At 46.8% G+C, this 24466-nt stretch overlaps 1 protein-coding gene and 1 long non-coding RNA gene across 16 annotated transcripts in view; one reads left to right on the top strand and one right to left on the bottom strand.

Moving 5' to 3' along the window:
- The window catches only part of LOC309646717, a 400316-nt gene extending 395915 nt beyond the window's left edge, over positions 1–4401 (bottom strand). Inside the window, exon 1 of the long non-coding RNA XR_014255557.1 lies at positions 388–4401. This is a non-coding gene — a long non-coding RNA (uncharacterized lncRNA). The remainder of the gene's footprint in view (positions 1–387) is intronic.
- Positions 1–24466, top strand: part of MTSS1 (MTSS I-BAR domain containing 1) — a 166402-nt gene that overhangs the window by 121002 nt on the left and 20934 nt on the right. For 8 of the 15 annotated variants that reach the window (XM_082433183.1, XM_082433189.1, XM_082433191.1 and 5 more), the window contains 4 exons: positions 9571–9655; positions 12157–12248; positions 13629–13703; positions 17739–17750. In XM_082433183.1, the coding sequence (XP_082289309.1) occupies positions 9571–9655; positions 12157–12248; positions 13629–13703; positions 17739–17750 (264 nt within the window). The remainder of the gene's footprint in view (positions 1–9570; positions 9656–12156; positions 12249–13628; positions 13704–17738; positions 17751–24466) is intronic. The other 7 variants (XM_082433185.1, XM_082433190.1, XM_082433188.1 and 4 more) reach the window with 1 other exon arrangement.

Raw genomic sequence — 24466 nt, 5'->3', positions numbered from 1 at the left:
TGACACAACGGTCTTGAGCTTTGTGACATGAAAATAAACAACAAAGAGAGATCTCGGGCTGGGGGCACCTTTAGAAGCTGGTTAACCAGGAAGGTGTGGGCCCCCGAGAGATGGACTCATTGTAGTTGCTTGACCGTGAACCTCTCAGCGCTACAGCTTTGAGTTCCATCCAGTGACCACTTGGTTGGTGCATAACTGCTGATAAGGAGGAGATCCTTCCCCGGCGGGCCCTCTGGACTACTCCTTCTTGGCCTTTGGTCTTCGAAGATGTTTGGGAAGAGGGAACTGTCAAGGAGGTGGACGATCCCCCCTCTACCTATCTTGAGTCCTTGTGGCTGCACTAATAATAAAATTGACACAAGACAGATTAGCAGGAGAAAAAGACACACATTTTAATTCGGGTGCATGGAGGTCTCATAGAAATGGGACCAACAAAAGGGCCAAAGCAGGCAACTTTGAGACTTTTTAGACAAAAAAACCGATAAATTTGTAAGAAATTGACAGGACAAAGAAATGTAGGTTTTGTGTGCCCAGTTAGGGAAGAATCTAAACAGAGTTTGGTTTTGGCGTAGTAAATGAAAGAAGTAACAAGGTTTCTTGGCCCACATTCCCCCTCTCTGGCCAAAAGGGTGTCCTTCTACTTTCAGATGCAGGGAGGGCACCTTTCACGTGAGAGATGTCTTCCCTGCTTTCAGGGAGACAGAAAGGAGGGTCAGAGTGTCCCTCTTGCACTGGCCATTTCTTAAGTAACTTTAATTCAAACTAATCAATATGCCAGTATGGCACGTTTGGGGGCGGCCCACCCTGAGCCCCAGTGGAACAATTCTGGCTTTGTTCCTTTGTACTCTTACCTTGCCTTCTGTGTACCCGTTAGCTAGCTCCTCGGGGAAGGGCGATGTTAGATGCGGGAGAAGTGAGGGCTGTTGCACGCTGGCTAGCGCATCGTCGTGGATGGCCACCCCAGCCGGGCCTGAGTGAATTACTCTGGCCTTCACCTTTTTGTAGGACTTGGCTGATTATTGCTACGTCAAAGCCCTACTTAATTGGCCCATCGATGTAACCAGGCCTCTTTATTTTCTCTATAAAATATACCAACCCCTGCCTGCAACAAGCTCGAAGCTAAGTAGGCGTCTCTCTGTGTCCACACACTTCTTCTACCTGAGCTGTCAGCTTAACCAAGGGTCAGTTGTGTGTGTTCCCAAACCTGTATATGCCAATTGTATGTCATTACATTATTTACTTATAAGGTACATAAATCTTTGGGATAGGAGTGTGAAAATCAAGATTGGTTGTTTCTGCAGAATAAGTGGAATGTTTAGAAAGACAAAAAAGCAAGTTGCTTTTCAAAAAATATATATATTGCCATCAAATTAAATATGGATGAGGCAGTTGTAAAAGATCCGGGACAAAAATCATAAAAAAAAAAAAAGAATCTAGGATACCTCAGATTGTTTCACAAGAAGCCCCAACTGGAAATTACAGATGATGCATTTGGGATGTGGTATTTATATGCAACAAAGATGACATGAAACACCAATTGGCATAACCGTTTTTTTGGAGTACAGTCATCAGCATTTGAATCTAAGCAAGTTAGACCCTCCCAAGGTCACGCAGTTGGCGAATGGGAGAGCTGGGCTTTGAATCCACATTGTCTGATTTCAGAGCCAAGCTCTTAACCCTTGGGCTCTACTGCTTTTCCTCCTGACCCTCACGCTAATTCGGGAGATGCCAAGGAGTTTGTGCTAAGACTCCAAATCAGCCACAGTGGGAACGCGGCTGCTTCGGACGCTCTGCGGCTTGCAGGCTGCTTAGGGTCTGCCTGTCACCCAGGTGTGTGGCACGGAGGAGAGGGAGGGTGGGATACAGCTGCTAAGGTGCCCCCAGGACTCTTTTGGGGGTCATTGGGCAGGCGAGGGGGCCCACTTATACCTCAACAGGTAAGATTGGGTGTGGATAAACATAACGTTTTGGAAAAAGATTTCTGATAAAAATATGTCACGGGGCAACCTACAGGTGTAGTTGATGTTCGGTATGTTTGGTGATTATGTGCCTGGGAACATGGCCACCTCTCTTAGATCTTTTAAACTTCTAAACAACTGGGTGCAGCAAGCAGTTTCACACATCCACAGGAAGAGAGTGCCTGCCAGGTTAGGTGTGCTTGGTGCCTGTTTGGTGTCCAGAGTCACAGATTTTCAGAGACGCTTTGGGGCTGACAGTGCATCGCTGGCTGGTGTCCGGGGAGAAGTCACAAGCCGTTGAGTGGTTTGAGGTCAGTGTCTTACTCCCCTGCCTCTTGTTGGCCTCACAGAGGAGTTCTCCTAACCATACAGATGGTGGGACTTCTGTGCTTAGATTCTGCCTGCCGTGGGCTTCGGGCTCTTTCGTAATCCTTTGGATATTCTCATATTCTGAACTTGAACACATTCTGCCTCTGGTTGAATTCCTGTGTCCCTAAGTCTGTGGGTGAGGGAGTTTGTGCCTATTGACTTTGTAGGGAATGTCAATTTCGTATTCTGAAATCAGTGTGTCTCTAGTGGCCAGTGGAATCTTTTCTTCATTATGGGGACAGGAGCTGCCTGTCTGAGCTTGTGAAGCTGGGGGTGGGCAGCCAGCTAATAGCTCCCATAGCAGCTGCCGTGACAGTGGAGTGTGTCAGTTGAGGCTCCCCGAGGTCCGGCACCGGAATCAGCGACCCCTCCTGGTGGGTGGACACATGTTCCCCTAGGCCAGTGCTTCTCAACGGGGACGATTTTGCACCCAGGGGACAATTGACAATGTCTGGAGACATTTCTGGTCGACTTGACTTGCGCGGGGGAGGGCCAACCAAAACATCCCCAGTGCCCAGGACAGCTCCCTCAGCAAAGACGGATCTGGTCCACAATGTCAGCAGTGCTGAGGTCAGGACCTGCCCTGGGTGGGCCTGTCCCTGTGACCCTCTCCCCTGCAGAGGTTTCAGAGAGCACTTTCCCGTCCAGGGGTGCCGTCTGATTCTTAATTAGCCTCCCAACAACATCAGCGCTCAGAGGGGTGGCCAAGACGCACAGCACCTTATCGTAGCCGTGCGCTTCCACCCAGGCACTTCTTACACCTCGCTTCCTCCAGCCCTGACCCCTCCTGCAGCAGAAGCCGAGCCTGAAAGAACAGCTTTTCAAGCCTCGTTCACCACCTGCACACTGTAAACCGCAAGATGGCCTGTCCATTAGTCCTCCGCTGCGTGGGGAGATGGACGCCACCTGCCAGTGAGGCGGCATGGAGGGATGGGCAATGCCACTTGATGGATGCCACCGGCCCGCCTCTCTCTGCAAAGCCACTGTGGCAGGTGGCAGTCTGGAGGGTGTAACCATGTCAGGCTTTGGGGGGGGAAGGAACAGTGGGTCAGTGGCTCTCCTCTCCTTATCCCCCCCTCCCTGTGTCCTCCCCCAATAGGCATTAAAAGGTTTGTATTCTGTTTGGGACTTTAATGTGCCTCTTTGTCCTCGGTGGGGAATGCCTCCAGCTTGTTGTGGTGGGAGAGAGCCTTTCGGTATCCGTAAAAGCAGGGCTTGGATCTTAGCTCTACCGCTTACCAGTTCTGTGGCCCTCAGACAATTAGTTAACCATCCAGAGCCTCAATTTTTCCATTTATAAGATGAGGACAATAGTACCTGCCTCATAGGGTTGCTGCAACAATCACATTCCCTGCACCATTTCATAGCGATCCCCCAGCCAGTCTGTGAGCCCCTCCAGGGCTAGGTCTTTGTCATCTTTGGAATCACTTTAATCTTTGTTGTATGGTAGATACTTACTATGGGGTGTGTTGTATTCCCCTCCAAAAGACAAGTTGCATTCTAACTCCCGGTACCTGTGAATGTGACCTCAGTTGGACATAAAGTCTTTGCAGGTGTAATCAAGTTAACATGAGATCATTGGGGTAGGCCCTAATCCAATACAGCTGGTGTCTTTATAAGAAGAAAGAAATTTGGACACAGATACAGGCAGAGAGGAGAATGCCTTCACATATGTCTCACGTGAAGACAGACACACAGGGAAATTGCCATGTGAAGACAGATGCAGGGACTGGAGTGATGTATCTACCAGCTGTGGATCGCCAGCAACCACCAGAGCTAGGAAGAGGCGGGGAAGAATTCTTCTCCTGCAGGGTTCAGAGGGAGCAGGGCCCTGCCGACACCTTGGTTTTGGACTTCTAACTTCCAGAATGGTGAGGCAATAAATTTTGGTTGTTTTAAACCAACCAGTTTGGGGTACTTTGTTACAGCAGCCCTAGGAAGCTAATACAATACTGAATAAAATGTTTGTGCAATTTGTGTCTTCTTGTGCAAAACTCATCGTATTCTGCCCCCGTATTCATACTTTGATAGTCTAACCTCTAGGCTTTTTACTTCTTTCTTTCCACTGATTATCTCCTTTGCAGATCACCCAGTTTTGATCGTCGGCTTATTTTTCACTAATTTATCATAAAAACCTTTGCTTGTTATAGGAGAAAGTTCTTAACATGTATCACACTGAAAAGAATGAAGATGTTTGTCATAAAGTATCTGTGCCTCTCTCAGCAGCGAATGATGGACTTAATATTTCTTTTAGCCATGGGGTGGTTCCCGGTGCTGTGAGGAAGCACGAGGCTGTTGCTCCCTTCCCTCTTCTTTAAACTGGCAAAAGAGAGAACCAAATCAAAGTTGCTTTAAAAATAAGGAGATGTGTGACTTTGCAAAACAGGAGCCCCAGGTCCAGGAGAGCAGGCTCCCACTGCGTTAATTTGGCAGCTCAGCGAGGTCACTGGAGACTCGGGCTCCTTCTGTGTTCTGTCCACAGGACGGGCCTCCTCCTAAGGCAGGTGTCGCCATGGCCAGAAAGCGGGCTGACCATGGCAGCTGGGCAGCCTGCTTCCAATTCATGACCTGTGGGGTCTCTTCGGTGTGTTGATCTTAAGATCAGGGACATTTTCGGGACTTCCCTCGTGGTGCAGTGGTTAAGAATCCGCTTGCCAATGCAGGGCACACGGGTTTGAGCCCTGGTCCGGGAAGATCCCACATGCTGCAGAGCAACTAAGCCTGTGTGCCACAACTACTGAGCCCGCGCGCTAGAGCCCACGTGCCGCAACTACTGAGCCCGTGTGCCACAACTACTGAATCCTGCACGCAGCAACGAAGACCCAACACAGCCAAAAATAAATAAATAAATAAATTTATTAAAAAAAAAAAGATCAGGGACATAGGGATATTTCCCCCAAAGGCCTCCCCATCAACCTCTCCATCTTTGTCTCATCCCTGAACCAGCCACTGCCAAAGGGGATGGCATTAGATCATTGGCCCTGATTAATCCTCTGGGGAGGAATAGATGGACTCTGGAGAGTGGACCATAGTGCCCCGTGCACTCTCCCCAAATTAACAACTCCTATTCATCTTTGGTAGGCAGAATAATGCCCCGCCAAATACCCAGGTCCTCAACCCCAGAACCTGTGAATATGTTACTGTACATGACAAAAGGGGCTTTGCAGATATGATTCAGCTAAGGATCTTGAGATGGGGGAGACTATCTTGGATTATTAAGGTGGGTCCAGTACAGCACAAGAGTTCTTATAAGAAGGAGGAAGGAGGATCAGAGTCAGAGAAGATGTGAGGACGGAAGCAGAGGTTAGAGAAGACTGAAGTTGTGACGCCACTGACTTTGAAGGTGGAGGAAGGTGCCAGGAGCCAGGGAATGCAGGCGGCCGGTAGAAGCTGGAAGAGGCAAGGAAACAGATTCTCTGGGCCTCCAGAGGAACAAAGCCCTCCTGACACCTTGATTTTAGCCTGGAGAAATTGATTTTGGACTTCCAATTTCCAGAACTGTAAGATAATAAATGTGTGCTGCTTTAAATTAAAATATTTATAAATTTAAATTTAATATATTTAAAATTTAAATAAATTTAAATTTGTGGTAATTTATTACAGCAACAATAGAAAATTAGATAAACAACAAGGTCCTACTGTACAGCACAGGGAACTACATTCAATATCTTGTAATAACCTATAATGGAGAAGAATCTGAAAAAGAATATATAGATATGAATCACTTTGCTGTACACCAGAAACTAACACAACATTGTAAATCAACTATACTGCAATTAAAAAAAAACTAATACACCGTTGTTTCTCCAGGCTGACCTTGAATCAGTATAGACCTTTTGTAAGATAAGAAGGATCTTGTATTTATTTTGAGTCTTCTATTGTGTGCCAAAGATGATACACAAATATTTATGTGTTAAACGAAAGACAAACCCAGTCCCTTGCTCCGCCTCCAGGTATAGCAAAAAAAAAAATGCTCTCCAAGTGGTCTATGTTGGTTTCTTCGGTCTGCACCAGTGCTGGGTGCAGGGAAAACAGAAACAAGTAAGATCTTGTCCTTACTCGCAAGCTGCTGAGTACATCGCAGTCATTTGATTCCATAAATATTCTCTCTGTCAGCTCAGAGCTGTTCCAGATGTCTGCTCTGGCTTTGTAACTAAAGCCAGCTTCCTCTGAAGCTTTTTCAAACCTGCTGATTTTTTTTTTTTTTTTTTTTTTTTTAGTTCTTAGCAAGGGTCAGGAAGAGCAGAAGACCCTGTTAAGCACATCCATAGATAGAGCTATTTTTAGAGGGCCCTGCGTGGCTGAGATCAGCAGTAATTCTAATGGTTGGGTCCTGGGGTCCACGGAGGATGTCAGCTGCCTGTCCCCTGCCCTCGTGCCGCTTGGACAGAGACCCTGCAGTTTGGGAGTGTGCTCTGGTTCTTCATTTCCTTCTCTCACAGGAAGCCCTGCGCCACAGGGCACAGTGGTGGGCTGCACACAGCATGTGTAGAAACTGCTCGTTCTCATCCCACAGTTCAGCTGTTTCTGGGAAGCCTTGGGCTTTCCTGGGGATGATAAATGACCAGTGGCAGTGTATGAACATACCTGGGAAGCTAACAGAAATCGGGAGCAGAGAGATGGGGTCAGGGAGCTGAGCTCTGAGGTGATCTTTTCCAGCTGCAGAATTTTATTTTGAGGAAACTCAAACTCACGGGTAATCAACGAAGCAGCTCTCGCTCACTTAGCTCTGTGTAACAGCTTAGCAAAGATTGGAGCTTAGTTCCCGTGGTGCCAATTCAACAGTTCTAGGCTCAGGAACAAAAATTTGAGAGCTGGACCCTAAAGCCTCAACATCCATAAGAGTGTGTAGTTAAGTTAGCTTAGCGGAGTGTTTTGGGCTCTTGGCTCTGCCCTTTCCCATCTCCCTTTGTCTGTAGTAAGTGCCATGTGCTGAGTGGTTAAATGCATGGACTCCGGAGATTTGGCCTAGGATAGAATCCCACTTACTAGCAGGGTGACGTTGGCCAAATTACGGAAGGTGTTTTTCCTGTCTGGGATGATAGTAACACCAGCATACCTGGGCTTGTTGGGAGGATTAAATGAGCTCACGTGTGCAAAGCACTCATCCCAGGGCCCAGCACATCCTCAGGTCTCTACAAATGACTCACTTCCTGGGACCTGAACCATCGCTCTCCAGCACTTTGGGTGACTGCGTCCTCGTCCGTTGTGTGGCTATGTCCTAGGGTTTATTCAACCTGCTCCCTAGAATGGGATGTTATTTCCAGTTTTTACTGCCGTAAGCAACATTTCAGTGACTGTCCTCATAGGTAAAGATTTGCTCTCACCCTTAATTTTTTCCTCTGGTAAAATTTCTAGGAGTAGAATTGCTGGGTCAAAGAGGGGGCTTGTTTTTAAGGCATTCCTTGATACATGCTGCCAAATTTTCCTCCAGAAAAGTGCTAGTTTACACTCTTGCCAGCTGTGAATGAGTGTGCCAGTTTCCTTGTGTGGCCAGGTTATTAACTTTTAATTAAATGAAGGCCCAGGAAAAATAAGAGATATTTCCCTGCGGATTAAGTGTTCCTCGTCCTTGCTTATAAGCAGTAAAGGCTTAAGAACCTGAAGTGAGCCCAGAAGGCAAGTGGCTCATGTGAAAACAGCGCCCTCTACTGGTTTTCCCGGGTGGAGAGGTGCAAGCTGCAGTGTAGATGGTGAGGCTCCGGTGGTCACGAACTCCTGGCAGGTGCCAGTTGCTCTAGGGCAACAGTTTACACTTCTGGCCGCTTAGAAAGTCAGCCTCAGATGACCTTTAATTCTTACTCAGTTTCTTTTACGGAAGTGTTTCTCAACTGGGGGAGAGTTTGCTCCCCAGGGAGCCCTTGGTACTGTCTGGAAACATTTTTGGATATCACAGGCTGGGGGGCTGCTACTGGCTTTTGGTAGGTTGAGGCCAGGAGGCTGCAAGCCATCCTACAACGCAAAGGATGGCCCCCTAACAAAGAATCATCCTGGCCCTACGTGTCAGTAGGGTTCAGATTGCGAAACCCTGTTTTAGAGGAATGGAAGAATTGCTCCAGAAGGCTTCTTTTCAGACTAAAATAAAATATAGAAATATTAAATAGGTATCACCATTATTACTTTATTTTTTGGTTCTGGAAACCTGATAGTTTTGCAGAATAAAATGGAAAACGGGTGGAAGTGAAGCATCACACTGGCATTTCTAGGAGAGAAGGCAGAGCGGAAAATACAGCCCATAATAATGTCACAAGTACTAATAGGGGAGGGAATGTTTTTCCTATTAACTTGATTTGGTTAAACCTGCCATAAATTACTGCGCTTTCCCTTGAAGGCCTTGTCTGTAAAAAAAAAAATTAAAAACAAAATAATGTATTTGGGGACACTTTTCCCTCTGATTTCATGAGCCCCAGTGTTTTCATAGCATTTGTAATTGTGCTTTCCAGTACTCAGTGCAGAGTTACCATCTTTAGATACAGTCTGCTTCCCCCTCCTCCACGCCCAAGTAAATGCTGATTTAAGCATTGTTTCTAAGGGGAGGAAGGAAGGGAACTTCAAAAATAATCTTAGAAAAGGGTGTGCCTGAAGGGAAAAGTATGACAAGAATTTCAGGAACACTAAGCTGTATTTCAACTTCCTCGACATTTGCTGCGTTTGAGGACTTCTCTCTCTGGTGTTACCCAAACCCATCAAAAAACATACCCTGCTCTTTCATCTTGCTTTTTAGCCCTGCTCTTCTCTACATTACTTGTATTCTAGAATATGTGGCTTTATGGAGTGGCTTCATTGGTGGTTCTGAATAATGCTAAGAGGATTATTTTGCCAGAAGTGGAAAAAATAAAACAAAACTACAGCTTTCCCCTAAATATCAGATACTATGTTAGATACTATTTTAATCATCTTCCTTGAGAAGTATTTTTCAGACTCATGAGTGGGTTGTAAAATCAACTTCTGGGTCACAATCAGCATCAAAACCCAAAAAAAAAAAAAAAACAGAATAGAAAATATTAGAGGGTATCGTATATAGTAAAAGTAGCTTTTGTTTTGATGATGATTTCAAGATATGTAGCCATATGTATATGTTTACATCTGCGTACACAAGCCTGGTGAGAAGTCTGAAAGACCGTGGCTTGGGTTTTATAACGTGGTGAAATCTGGCTAGTTTTTTAATTCTTTCATTCTCTAAGGATCTCAGTGATTCCTCCTTGTCTTCTGTCCCTCATGTTTGCTTCTGTTGCTTTTCCAGGTGGTACCAGGGAGATCGGCTCGGCCTTAACCAGGATGTGCATGAGGCATCGGAGCATAGAAGCCAAGCTGAGGCAGTTTTCCAGGTGAGGACCGTGTTTCCCTAGATCTCAGACGCCCTTGCTGATTTCAGGTTGAGGAAGCGGTGATACGTAGCCTAACTTGCCTCAAGCAGCACTGGTTTCCCCATAACATTAAATCCCCGCAGCCCATCTCTCATCACAGCCCGCCCCTCTGCTCACTCACTGAACAAGTATTTGGCTGGGCATCTGCCAGGCAGCGGTCTGGGCCCTGGGGCTCCAGTGAAGGACCAGACAGCCTGGGTCCCTGCCTCATGGAGCCTGCACCCCGCTCTGGGATCTTCTCTGTGTGTCTCTCCTCACGCTCCATCACTGTGAGGAACCGAGCGCCCTGCTGAGACCTCTGGGTCCCCCACCCCTGCAGGGACCTCGTAGGAAGAGGAGCTGCCGTACTGGAGGGTGAGGCGTGCACTGCTGTCCTGTTACCCGGGACCTGTGTATGTCCTCCAGGCCCGCCGAGGAGGGCAGGGGTGGCTCATAGAACCTTCCACACTGCCAGCCTCTTGTCTGTTTCACAAGCGTCCAGAATGGGTAGAAATGGCAGTGGCTGGCACGGGGGTCTACAGTCACCAGTGTTCCAGTGAGAGTGGGACGTTATCCCAAAGAGATCAGCATAATTCAGCACTTCTGCACCGCTCTGCTTTGTGAATTGCAAGTTGCGTGAGAGGCTGTCACGGTGGAATCCCTCTGACCCTCTTGCAGGACCACCTCAGGAGGCTGCAGAATGTAGTGGGAAACACCTAGTCTTGGAGTCAACCGGGCCTAGGTTTGAACCCCGGGCTGGCCGCTGACATGCCGTAATCTTGGGCTGGGCTCTCAGCCCCTGTCAGATGGGCGTAGGAATCTCTAAAGGGTTCTTGTGCAGATGCACGCAGTGTCCACACAGTGGAAAGCACCTGCTGGAGCGTGTGATAAAATCTGGCTTCCTCCTTCCCTCCTCGCCCCTGGGGAGTGCTCCCCGAGATGGCACCCCCTGCGCCACCTCCCACACACGTCATCTTGTTTATTCTGGGGCCAGTCCTGTGACACCTCATTCCATTTTAGTGATGAAGAGATGCCAATTCAACAGCCACGGTGTATTGAGCACCTACTATGTGCCGGCATTGTCTTAGGTGTACAGGGCATAGCCCTGAGTAGGAAACACATCCTGCACTCATGAAGCTTACGCTCCAGACACTTATGTAAACCTGATAGAATGTCAGGCGGTGCTGAGTGACAGGAGGAGGAACACACGGGATGAGGTGGGTGGCGGCTCTTGGACACAGGCTGGTTAGGGAGTGTCTCTGTTCAGAAGGAAGATTTGGACAGAGAGCTGGAGGAAGTGAGGCCAGAGGATGCGCGTGCGAGGGGGGTGATGCCACTAGACCCTGGTAAGAGAAGCGGGGGTGGTACCAAAAGCTTGGAGATTTTCAGGAGGCCCAGGATCAAAAAGCAGTCTGAGAATACCTTTGTTGCAGTTCTCACCAATGCCATTCAGACAGTTTATGGGCATTCTCTAAGTTCTCAACAACATCTCTATAATGTAGGATCGGGTCGATTCTACTTCCATTGCACAAAAAACACCGGCTCCCCTGACTCATGATTCCTCTCTGTTGAGGGCTACCTTTCCACTCATTTAACTGCAGTCTGTTTGGGAGAGTGCACAAAATAAGAAGGGATGTACCTGGAGACCCCTCACCCCTCTGATCCTCCCTAGGCTGTCCGCAGTCTACATTCATGACTTATTATCCTGAATGCACGTCAGAATCATGTGGGCCTTTTTTAAAAAAGGTAATGCTGGCCCCCCACCCTCCAGGTTTCTATCAGGTATGGGGTAAGGCCCAGGTGTCCTCAACTTTTAAAAGCTCTCCAGGGCTTCCCTGGTGGCGCAGTGGTTGAGAATCTGCCTGCCAATGCAGGGGACACGGGTTCGAGCCCTGGTCTGGGAAGATCCCACATGCCGTGGAGCAACTAGGCCCGTGAGCCACAACTACTGAGCCTGCACGTCTGGAGCCTGTGCCCCACAACAAGAGAGGCCGCGATAGTGAAAGGCCCGCGCACCGCGATGAAGAGTGGCCCCCGCTCGCCGCAACTAGAGAAAGCCCTCGCACGGAAACGAAGACCCAACACAGCCAAAAAAAAATAAAATACAATAAAATAAAAATAAAGTAACTTTCATCTAAAAAAAAAAAAAAAAGCTCACCAGCTGGTTCCCTTGTGCAGCCAGAGGTGTGACCCCACTGATCTGCAGCGTTGCTTGTTAATACGAGTGTGGGAATGGAAAAAGGGGCCATGAGAAGAGGTCACGCCCACCAGTCACGTGTACAGCTTCTTAACAGTCATTGAAAAGCCTCCTGAGGACGCGGTTGCTGTGAAATTGGGGGATTTGGATGTGAACTTGGGCTTAGTATGCTGCCTTGTTTTGCTTCAGGTAATTGTGATTCAGGTACGTTTTGACAACTGAGTGTAAACCTTGACAACAGAATGTGTCTGTTTAATGTCTCCTTTTCTTTCTCTTTTGGTACAAGTGCTTTAATCGATTGTCTGATAAACCCACTTCAAGAGCAGATGGAAGAATGGAAGAAAGTGGCCAACCAGCTGGATAAAGACCATGCAAAAGGTACTGGGCAAGGCGGCTGATGCACATTAGTCTCAGGTGGCATGTTGCCGGCTGCTGCCTGTGCCTCTGCTGGGTTCATTGATGTCACCCTGAGGACCTGCTCTTTCCCCACTGCTCCTGTGGACATCTCAGTGTTGGAGGATGAGGGGTCAAAAGTGATCCCATTGCAGGACTCAGTGCTGGGTTTTGGGCATGAAGCATCGCTCAGTGGGTAGCCTGATTGTGCTCCGTGACATTATTTGTGATCAGCTGAATTAAAAGTGATTTGTAACAGCAGGCTTAAATGCCAGAGACGCACTTAGGGCATTTCAGCACATTGTGAAAACCAAACTTTTAATGATGTAGGCTAACCTTCAATCAGTGGGTCTCAGTACCTCCTGTGCTAGGTCTGGGGACAGAATGGTCCAGGCAGACGCCACCCCTGTCAGTCTTCCTGGAGCCGAAGGGTGGGGTGCTGGTGGTATGGAAGGGGCAGGAGACCTTGCTCCACGGATCATACAACCTGCAGTAAGTGTGGTGGAGGGAAAGCGTGTGGGCAGATCTGAGGGGATGAAACCGGAAAGGGTTGACTAATAGGTGCTACCAAGAGCATATAAGAGAGAACCCTGCTCTGATAGGCTCAGGACTGGTGGGAGGGAAAGGTCGGGGATGGCTTTGTGGGAACTGGTCGAGTTGGTGATTAGTTGATAAGGGTAGCAAAGGAGAGAAGTATCAGAGGTGACTGTCATTTCAGATGTTCATGCCTGGGTGACGGAGATGCCAACAACAGAGATGGAAAAGTCCAGGGTGGGTGTAGGCTGGTGGGGGAAGAGGAAGTGGCAGGTGGGGATGTGAGTCACGCGGGCTGCGCCTCCTCCGTGTCCACAGTGTCTGGCCTTGGTCCTAATGTGAAAGTAAGGCAGCTGGGCCTTTCCCAGTTCTTTTCCATGTGGTCTGGTTTCTCCTGCTGTAGTCTGAGGCGTTCTTTTCTGAATTGTAACATTTGGCCAGCGTCTTGCCAGGTGGGTTCGTTTTGGAATGAAGCACTGTGGATTTGGGCCTTGGGAAAGTAGATAATACTGAAAATATTTCCTGATACTTAAGCTGAGAAATTGTGAATTTTAAAATTTTTATTAAAATGTTCCTGGGTACCGTGTTTCCTCAAAGCTGGTATGAATGAATACTGTAGGGAAAGACCCCGGTGCATTTTGTTGGTTTTCGTGTTCATATAGCCCCTTTGCTGTAAAATGTCCTCGTGAGATTTTTATCATTTCGTATTCCAGTAAAGCTGTTTCTTGCATGTCATAGTTTATGCTTTTGGTGATGAAAGCAGTGGCTGTTGCTAAAGTGTTTTCTGTTGAGCTAAGTGGTAAAATTATTCAATATTCTGCTTTCTCTTAGAATATAAAAAAGCTCGCCAAGAGATAAAAAAGAAGTCCTCAGATACACTGAAACTGCAGAAGAAAGCAAAAAAAGGTAATTCTGCAAATTCTGCTGTTAATGTGTTACTTGGGGAAAATGAGCACGTGCTTGATTTTTCTTTGAAGTGGAAAGTCTTCAATCAGACTGCCTTACATGTAATGGTCCTGTGAACAGATAGGAGCTAATAGAATCTATCTGAACTGAAGTCCCCAAGTGCAGAATATCTATTAATTTGAGACCCTTGCAAAGTTGTACTTGACTCATTCCCTCCCCCCACCCGGTCTCCAAAATTTGACAGTTTCCATGCTTATTGTGTGTTGTGATGAGACCTGTAAATTTCTTGGAAGGCTTGGGATAATGCATAAAAGCCTCTTTGCAAATGTTGTATAGTAATTATTGCAGAAATTACGTCATTTTCTCCTCTATCCTTCACAGCCTATAATCTCCAAAACCCTTTATTAAGTCTCGTGAGAATGTTAGAAAAGGCTGCAGTGGGAGCCAGGAATCATTGCTGTGTAGGGAGATTTTTCATGGTGTTCATGAGGGTGGGAGCTGGATAAGGAAAATGAGACTGCTTGGTGCAAGATGCCCCTCCTTCCCCGCAGCTGATTGTCATTTGCAAACCAGTTAATTATCAGATCCATGACCCAGCTTTGCTCTTCCGGCTTGAACTGGGAGTTTTAAGAGAAAAATCTAGCTCCATCCACTTTGAAAGCATTTGTAACATTTTACTAAGACCTAACAAGATGTAGGGACTCTCTCTCGAACTTGAGCAGGTGACATTCCCTCTAGACTAATTCTTCTCGATACCACGATTTGGAATTTGCTGCATCACAGCTGATAAAATGGGTTTTCTCCCCCCCATCAGGATGCTCTGTGGGTGGGTAGTATTTAGCGTTTGTTTGAGACAACAGCTTTTTAAGGTAGAAATCCCCAAAACCAAATTTCCTCTTTCCTAAGCAAGCAGTTCTCATTTGGAATTAAAAGAAACATCTGGAGAGATGGGATTCTTTGGTAGAAGAGGGGCGAGGACAGGACAAAGTTTTCAAGCTTTGGCGTTTCTGAAAAATGTCCCCGCAGTTCTTATAATAACCAGGAGACCATTTCAAGATAAAGACAGCAGGATATTCACCCACGATCAGTTTTTTTGTTAGTATTGGCCCCATTTGTTTCTTTTGGATGTGTTTTCCTGGTCTTGGTGCTTCTGCAGTTTATGTTCTATCTAACTCAGGTGCCTGAGAGCTAGCATTCGACAAGTGGAATAGGGTTTGTGGCCAGTAACATTTTAGTGAGTCTAAAGGTAAATGTAAATAAAACTGCCACCATATTACATTGAATCTGAGGTTCCATAAAAGAACAGGATGGTAAAAATTTGGAGCTGAACTCTACCTAGTTGACAACACGTCAGCTTTGAGATAGGAGAGATTAATGAGTTTGGAGAGAGGGTCCAAGGAAGATCTGTGGTTTGGAAAAGGTTTGGGAATTTGGTGAAAGGGATGAGGTAAGAAAAAGTAGAGGTTTTCCTTTCTCTCTTCCAGAGTTTTCTTTTCAGAGGCCTTAAGTTCTTGGCTGCAGTGATAATCCTTTTATCTGAATTCTACATGGAGGCTGAAACAGTCTTCATCTGTCACTCAAAGTCACTGGCATTGTCCAGTTAGCAGAATTTGGACCTACAGGGGATGCCTGATAGGTTGATTGCAGTGCAACACAAAAGGAAGTTGCTGGTAATTAGACTTGCCCAGGTCTGCTTAGGCTGCCTAGAGAGGATAATGAGTTTCCCATTAAGGCGCTGGATAGAAAGATTTAGGACACATGGAGGTGCCGGACTGTATGACATGAGGGGATGCTTCTGGTCCTGGGACTCGGGCATAATTGGCTTTTAGTTGTGAGGTTTCTTGGGGGCACTTGGGCCTGAAGGCTGAGACAGTAGAGGCTGTGATCAGGGGTTTCTGAAGCATCCATCTTTTCAGCCCCAGTCGTATATCTGATGGTCTTGGGCACCATATCCTTTCCAGACAAGGTAGCAGTGATGGTGTTCTTACGCCAAGTCAGATCAGTAGCTTAGAATGTTCTGGATGATTTTCTAGATACTCCAGTGAACAACCAGAAAACAGTTTTTGTTTCTTTCCTTTATAAAAAAATTTTTTTCTAAAATATGTAAGTGCCTTTTAAAACTCACATCTTGTATATTTCTGGGGTGAATGGAGCTTTCTAGGAGGTACCAGAGTTATCATTCTGAGTGAATGTTATGAAGTGCTCTCCTAGAAGCAGTATGGCCAGAGAACAGAAACACTACAAGCTAAGGGCTGGAAGAAATCTGGTTATTAGGGACTCCCAGTTATTTTGGGGTCTGGTTAGCTGCGGTTTCCCTTTTTGCCTAAATGCCTCTCTGTCGGTTTCATCTCCTTCAAGTGCTCAAGTGGTAGCTTCCTAGACTCTTGACTTTTAAAGTGTTGGTAGTTCCTTCTGAGATTTATCCAATGCTTTGGATACATTTTTTTTTTTTGTCCTGATAGAACTGAATCTGGTTTATACAGTGCAATAATCACTTCCTCTTAAATATGTTTTCAGAAGGTCATCAAACAGCTTTCTGCCACTCCTTTTTCCAAAATTGTGATCTTTGATCTAAAAAAATCTTCTGACTCTCCTTTTCAAAGTTTAAATGCCTTTATGCATTTAAGCATGGGTCTGGCACTTCCCTTTGACCTAGGCAGGCACATATGGGGTGTGATTTTTGTGTGCGACTAATTTACCTTAACTTTCACTCTGCAGCTGTATCACCTTTTGCCACATTCTTTGTTTGACTCTTTTTTTATTATGCTATAGAAGGGTAATTTGTACTCTAAAGGTATTTAAATATCACTGTCAAAAAACTCTTAATGGTTTTTTGGGTTTGATTAGACTTTACCTTAAAATCATTTTAAAACAACTTGACATGTGCTCCAGCTGTGGGTGAATGTACCTATTTTTGTGGAAGGCAGGCTATTGAACACCTACCGGGCGTAAAAACTAGGCAGGGAGTTGGGGGCTGGAGGAATGGTCCCCGCCCTCCGAGAAGTTCCAGGCCAGCGCCCAGGGTCAGTGCATGGGGCAGAGCCGCCTTGTTGACTGGTCAGGGGGACAAGACAAAGGCAGCCAGGAGGGTGGGGAGGGGGTGTGGAGCTGACCCAGAAGCCCCAGGTTCTGAGTGGCATCTCTTGAACCCTCATCGAGCCCTGCTGCTTGACATCAGCTCGTGACCCTTGAGGTCCTAGAGCTGGTTGTCACCCAACTGGGGGAAGTAAGAAAGGATCAGAAGTGGGAAACATTTTATGCTGTTTGCCCACTTCTGCCACCTTACTGTATAGCCAGTAAGCCTTATTTCTCATTTAGTTAACTCCCATATTATTATTAATTTTAATTAAAAAATTAATTATGGTAAAGCCTTCTGTTTCCATCTGTAACTACTAAAAGTTTATCAGAGACGTTGAGGGAGGGAACTGGAACATTTTAATATGTTAACCCTTGAGCCTGACGTTGAGATAGTTGTTTTCACCAGAGGCTGCAAAGCTAGTATTACAAACCTAATAAACAGACTCCCAGAGTCCCATATTAGCATATTATTTGCTATTATACGAAAATTTTAAGTTCTTTAATTTAAAAAAAAATTTTTTAATTTTCATTTTCACCCCAGCTTGAACTTTCGATCCTGGTTTCCCTAGTTACTTTTCAAGTTACAATAAATTACACTTGAAAGCTCTTCTTGTTAAAGCATCTTAATTGGCTTCTTACAGGAATATAGTCTTCATCTCTCTTTTTAAGAGAAAACCTTGCTGCATTCTCTAGGGGTCTGATTACTAACTAGGAAGATGTGTGTTTAGATGGGAAGGAAAGACTATTAGCAAGTCAAGGAAGGGAACTTGGATTTGCAGCTCTTGGTGGATGTGAGTTTAATCGCCCCAATGTAGAATTCGGTGGCAAGCCACGGACTGTTTTAACACATGAAAGAAAGGTAAGACTGCTGCTCGAATACCAGTTTGACTTTATTATTTTCCTTTTTGTGTCAATTGTGTATCCTGCACTTTCTCACCGCACGCCCCCCCCTGCCAGTGGACGCTCTCGGTAAGTCTGTCATCCTGAATCTCTGGTGGCTGGTCACGGTGTGGTCCTTACTGTGGGCTTTCCGTGGTTGTCCAGACCTATGCTAGTTGCCCCAGTTTTCCTGCCAGTTCAGAACAATCAGTGGCGCCTACTTAATCTTCCATAACTTTAAGAAAACTCTGTGTGTGTGTGTGTGTCTGTTTCAATCAATCATTTTCTTTCTTTGAAGTCTGGCCCTTTAATGGGTTAGCTCAACATTCTAAGAGTCTTTGCATCCTCATAATTCAGCCTTAGACTCATGGAAAAAAGAAATACAGAGTGACTTAAACCCTCCTTTCCACAGGAAATAAATATAACTATACATACATATCTAAGTGTATATGTGTGTATTTATATCACAAACAAAACGTGGAGAGCTACGCTAAATAACTCCTCAAAATAATTCCCAAATCAGATTTGGTTGTATTAAGCTTGCCACATATCTTTAACTTTGTCCCCCCAGGACCATATAGTTTTTTCGAAACCAACCATTTATTTTTAAAAAAATCAAAAGTATTTCTTATTTCAGCAGAGTTTGTGGAATGCTTCATTTCAAAGGTATCAGATCTTCAAATTCAGTAATCAAAATGATTCTTCTTGACTGAAAATTGACCCTCATTCTGTGGGTGACAACGCTACTAAAACCTCAAGTCGCTTTCGGTGTCTCGTGGCTGTGCCTGTGTCTCGCAGAGGTCTGTCTGTGAGCTGTCCGTTTAGCTTATCTTGCCTGAGTGTGCCCGAGTGTTCTCTGAGCCTTTGCACTGAGCAGCTCCAAAGAGGTTTTTGTGTTGGATTCTGTCATCTATGATGAACCCGAACCACACAGGTCCCCTCTGACAGGTGGGGCTGGGATGACCTGCCGTCGCGGGGGACGCAGCTCTGCCTCCTTCCCGTCACGTTGATGTTGGGATAGTGTCCCCCACCTTTTAAAGGTGATAATCCTCTCCAGTCCTCAGTGTTGTGGTTCTGAGACAGCTTGAACAGTTTTTAGTGCACCTTTGGGAAGAAGGTAAGACACAGCCATTCTTTTGCTAATCGTGATAAAATTCATATAACATAAAATGCACTGTTTTAACCATTTTAAAGTGTACATTTCAGTGGCTCTAGTGCATTCTCAATGCTGTGCAACCATCACTACTGTCTAATTTCAGAACGTTTTCATCACCCCAGAAAGAAATCCCTTTCCTTTTAAAGCTGTCCTGCCCCATTCTCCCTCCCCCCAGCCCGTGACAGCTGTTCATCTGCTTTCTGTCTCTATGGATTTGCCTATTCTGGACATTTCTTATAAAGGGAATCATACAATATGTGGCCTGTTTGAGGACACAGAGTTTTACTAGAACCTTTGCTTGAAAGCCTGGCCTGAGTCAGTGGAGTAAATGGGGCGTGCTCTCTGTTTTAAGTGACCGACAGTAGGATTAAGGATGAGAAAAGGAACCACGCAGCCTTTTGTGACTTAGATTCTGCCCATCGTAGGGAGAATCTCTGCAGCCCCCTCTAGTTCTCTGTCTTGCAGGGACCAGTTCACAGGGCTGAGCCACAGTGACATATTATAGCAGTGAACTTGGGGGTAAAAACTTCAGAAAGCTGTGTGGCTTGAAGCCCTCATAAATTTAGTTTACAAGTTTTAAATCATGTTTGAACCTGGAGATCTGTATTTTAACAAAGTTTCATGGTAGTTAAAATGTCCTGGTTTAACAAAAGAAGAAAATAATACGTATATACAGAACTTTCCCTCGGTCAGTTAGAAGTATTTACCTTGAATCTTGCATAAGCAATGACTGGGGGCCTCCACAGGGGAGAAATTTACAACTCAATAAAGTGTACTGAGCCAGGGATACGCTGCTCCCTCCAGGAATTGAGACTCTAGCGGGAGGAAACCAATTATAGTCGTTCCTCGGTATCCGAGGGGCATTGGTTCCAGGACCTGCCTCAGACTATGAGATGCTCAAGTCCTGTAGTCCGCCCTCCATATCCACGGTTCCGCATCTGCGAAGTCAACCAAGGATTGTGAAGATAGTGCACGATCCATGGTTGGTTGAATCCACGGATGCGGAACCTGTGGATTTGGAAGCCGATTCCATATTTATCGAAAAAGATCCATACATAAGTGGACCCGTGTTCAAACCCGTGTTATTCAAGGGTCAACTGTAGTTTAATCTGGTGAGCTCAGCACCACGATGCGTATAAGCAGAAGATGTAGCAGCTGGGCAAGGCGCAAGGAACCCATGTACGCTTGGTGTGGGTGGGTGATGAGGAGGATGAAGAGGGATGAGCTGGTGGAGAGTGGGACGAGGGCTGCTCAAGGTAGAGGGGACAGTGTGAGCCATCACCATTTAGACGGGAGCACCAGAACCGTGGGAAAGGTGACCATGCTGCAGAGGGGGAGTGCGGGTGATACCCCAAGTCAGCTTTTGGGGAGACTGCCAGTTCCACCTTGGGTGGACTGAGAACCACAGTGACACCCTGTGTCAGCCTCAGCTACCTGCCTCCAGATGGTTCTATCACTCGGCCCCATTTCTGATCACACCCCCATACTGGACTCAACTTCTCCACCCATCACCCTTCTTTTCTTCCACGCGGAGAAAGCAAAAAGCCTGTGCAATGCTGAATCCTTTCCACTGGCGCAGTGGTCTCTGCGGCCCCTGGCTGCATCAGGGTGCATGTTTGCATTTCCTCACCCGTTTCTTCTGTGCTTACAAAACTGGCAAAACTGCAGTCAATGAGTGGATCTCTCTCCCTGCCTCAGTGGTGAAAACAGTATGTCTCAGCCACCTCCATCCACTCCCCCTTTTGGTTTTTGAAAAGGAGTAGCCCTGGGAGCCCTCTTGCCCAGAGGGAACTCCCACCTACAGATCTGAAGTCTGGCTTATCTGTTCATGGGTCAGCTGACTTTCTCGCCTGGCACAGTGCAGAGGCTTCTTTGCTCCGTTCCTACTGCCGAGTTAGGGGAGATGGAGAAGAAGCAGACCGCTCAGAAGGTGGTATGGCCTGCACAAAGAGACCCTCTCAGCGGTTAACCCCATCTGTCGTGGGTGTGCCTCCAGGAGTGGTCAGGAATTGTCATGCCCCCAGGACCTCCTGGGCCCCTGGAGTCAGCATGGAGCCAAGGGTGGCCCGCCCTGTATTGCCGGCGATCTAGGTTGCAAGACCCAGCCCTGGAAGAAGGCAGCGACACCCAGAAATCTCCTCTGGATGTTTTCTCCGACCACCTCCCCGTGATGCGTGTCAGCTGTCTGCAAAGGGACAACCGAAAATAACAACGGTCCTTTCTGAAGGCTGACGTGAGGTGGTGAAAAGAGCTGGTCCATGATTCCAGGCGTCTTCCCCACTTCCTGCTCACCTCCAGTGGGCATCCCTGGAGGGGGATGGATTGCCACACCAGTGTGGTTGGGAAAAGGGTACTTTGAGCCCAAACCAATGCTTGTTCTATATTGGAACTAAAGCTGGAAAAGTTCCTTCTGAGGTCAAGGGGGTGACTGTAAATGCAGACAGGTGATCACTTAGACCTCCAGGGGTTGTTTGACCACTTGTATGTAGCCTTGCGGTCTTTCTGGATATTTAGATGCAACTGCACATAACATAGCAGGGAAGATTATTGAGTCACTGCTTCATTCTAGGCTTGGGAAAGGTGTTATAAGAGTGCACACATTTAATTATGCGGGAAATAATTGAGTGGGTACAGTTTTACTAAATGGGACAACCTGTGTGAAATGGACTTTTTAATGAGTCAGAGTTAGAGAACCACAGCCTGACATAAGGTTCTGACCCTAGAAATGCCAGGTAAAGCAGTCAGCAGAGTGAGGAGAGAGAAGGGAGAGGTCAGCGGGTGATGCAGCCGACCCTGCCAGCCTGTGCTAACGGGCCGATGGGGGAAAAGCATAACGAAGGGGCAGCCCGACTCCTTCGATCTTAGTACAAGCAGCGGTGGTCAAACTTTACTTTTTAGACCCCGGGTGGCATTCGGAACGCTGTACCTAACTGCAGTCAATAGGGATGTTGGAATCTAATCCAAGAAGTTCCTGAAAGGGACTGTTGCATTTTGAGATGAAAGCATGTAGTCCTCGGAGGCCAGGGGACTCATTTGTCATACTTCACACCAGGGAATTCTAGGTAAAAACAGACCAAACAGATCCCCCCGAGGCCCAGAGCTACGAGCTCCCTTCCTTCGCAGAGTTGGTCTCTGGGAAAGCCTTGCCCCGATGCAGCTCATCAGGTGTCTTGCTTGTGACTCTGGCTGCAGATGGCTGATTGGGGGAGCGGAAACAGATGCCCTGAAACGTCCCTGTGCATGACGAGACTGTTGGCAAGGTTTGGAGCGCCTGGCTTCCCTGTGGCTGCATTTAGAAGCTGGGAAGATGCATTTACAGTGGGGGAGGCGGGGGGCAGGGAGAGCGCACAGCAGGAGCCCAGTGCTTTTCTCCGTGTTAATTTTGCCGGAGGACGAAAAGGACGACGTGCTTGAAATATCGATTCCTTGCACAACGTGGTTTTGATGTACCCCGAGAACACTGAGCCGGTGTTGCGGGTGCAGGACTGGACGGCCGGGGTGCAGTCCTGCCCTTCTTGAGTTGCAAGCCATTCACAGTTTTCGCGGGGTTAGTTGCTTCACTTCCGGCGCCTCTCTTTCATTCATACATCCCCAGTGACCGCCGCAGAGGAGCCCTGTGAGGCAAGCGCGCATCTTCGCTCATTCAGGAAGTAGATATAAAGTGCCTCCTCTGGGCTACACCCCCTTGGCAGCCATGGAAGCAGAAGGAGCCTCTGCCCTCAAGCCGTCCCCAGGATGGCGGAGGCCTTTATGTTCTAACATCAGTCCTCTTGACACCAACAGGGTGTCCTGCAAGTCACATCCGTTCAGATACTAACTATCCGGAGTTGGCTTAGCTGAGGACTCAGTCCCACAAGACTTCCTCCTCTTCAAGATTCACCAGCCACAAGTGGGGTCCACAGGCTACCCACCCTTCCGCCCAGCCCATCTCAAGTTTAGGCTCTCACGTGAACCCCCTCAGGTTTGACAATTTGTTATAAGGATTCACAGAACTCAGGAAAGTGCGGTACTTACAGCTGCTGACTTATTATAAAGGAAACCACTGAGCGCCCAGGTGAAGAGCTCCGTAGGATGCAAGGTGGGGCGGGCGTGGGCACAGAGCTTCTGTGCCCTCGCCAGGCACGCTGATGGATTCACTGGAGCTCGCCGCTTCAGAGTTTTTGTCACATTTTATCGTTACGGAGGCATGCTGTCCCCTGCTGTGGTGCGCCGGGTTAGAAGGACTTCAGAGATGCTGCGCGACTGCCGATGGCACCTGCCACTTCCCGAGCGCTGACCACGTGCTGGCCGTTGTGCTGAATGCTCTAGTGAATGAGTCCATTTGGTTTGTCTTACAACAACCATGTGAACCTGGTACTGTTTTTTATATTTAACAGATGAGTGGAAACTGAGGCACAGCCTGTGAATAACAGAAATTAAGTTTGTTTGAAAATGTTTAAGTCAAAAGAAAAAAAAAACGGAAATGGTTAAGTCCAAAAGCTTCCAATCTTATCTGATCAAATCTCTCTCTCTTTTGATTTCTGGTTGGTTTTGCTTTGGGGAATTGATCAAAAACCGCTGCAGGATATTAAGAGTGGAAGATAATATATGTAGCGATAATAAGGATAGCCACCTTTTGGTGGAAAAAGAGAATTTTTCACTCCAAATTCTAATCTCCAGCATCACCTTGCATGTCTATTTCTGAAACTATACCCCCATGTTTCAGTATTTATAGCCCGTATTCCATTGACTTCATATGCCATCAGTTGTAAGATGCACTATTATTTTCTGAATGATGAAAAAAGAAAAAAAAAATGCCGATTACACTGTGACATCCCCACTGACTGTAAGACATCTTAATTTGTAAGGTATAAACGTGAAAAAGTGGGCATCTTCAGATGAAATTTGGTATTTGCATGAGTGTGTCAGGGGCAGATGGAAGTCATTTTGTGGGATTCTAGTGGCTTCTCCATACGCCTGTCTGGGGGAAAAGAGGACTTCGGATGTGTTCCTGACGGTGAGCTTGGCCCAGTGTGTCTTGGGTTGGTTCTTGCCCGTTGGAAAGCCCTTTGCCTGCATCTGGCTTGGTTCAGCCACGAGGCTCAGGTATGGGCTGCAGTGTGTGTAGGAAGAGGCTGGGAGGTTCCAGATAACGCTAATCACTTGACTGGCTTTTTGATCAGGCTGTTACTATGTAGAACGTTTAACCCCTTCCGCCTTGTTCCCAGGGTTTATGTTTGCTGTGAGCATGAAGCTACAAAGAATGTGGGCTTCTGAATGAGAAAGACGGAGGGTTGCATCTGTCTGCACCTATTCCTAGCTCAGGGACTTGCAAGCCACCCTAGTTCCCTCAGTCTCAGTTTCCCCCTCTGCCAAATGGGGGTGTTAATTCCTGCATTGAACGTTTATGTGTATGGAGATTAAGGAAAATTAAAATGTATATGTTGGGAAAATATGGGATCTTGGTTTCATTCCAGAAAGCTTTGTGACCTCTACCTACTTTAAAAAAAAATCTAATTCTTTTCTCCTTTAGGGGTGCTGCTTTGGCCCTTGACATGGCGCCCATTAATAGTGCTTTGCCCCAGGAGCATCTTTTGTAAAGAGAATAATCATCTGATTTCCCCTGTGCAGGGAGTAAGGGGCTGCTGGCTGTGGTTCAGCGGAGTTCTCC

Source organism: Balaenoptera physalus (genome assembly GCF_965194825.1).
Source record: "Balaenoptera physalus genome assembly, chromosome: 17".
NCBI classification, from domain to species: Eukaryota; Metazoa; Chordata; class Mammalia; order Artiodactyla; family Balaenopteridae; genus Balaenoptera; species Balaenoptera physalus.
Note: the sequence above shows the minus strand (reverse complement) of the source record. Positions and strands in the feature narration are given on the sequence as shown.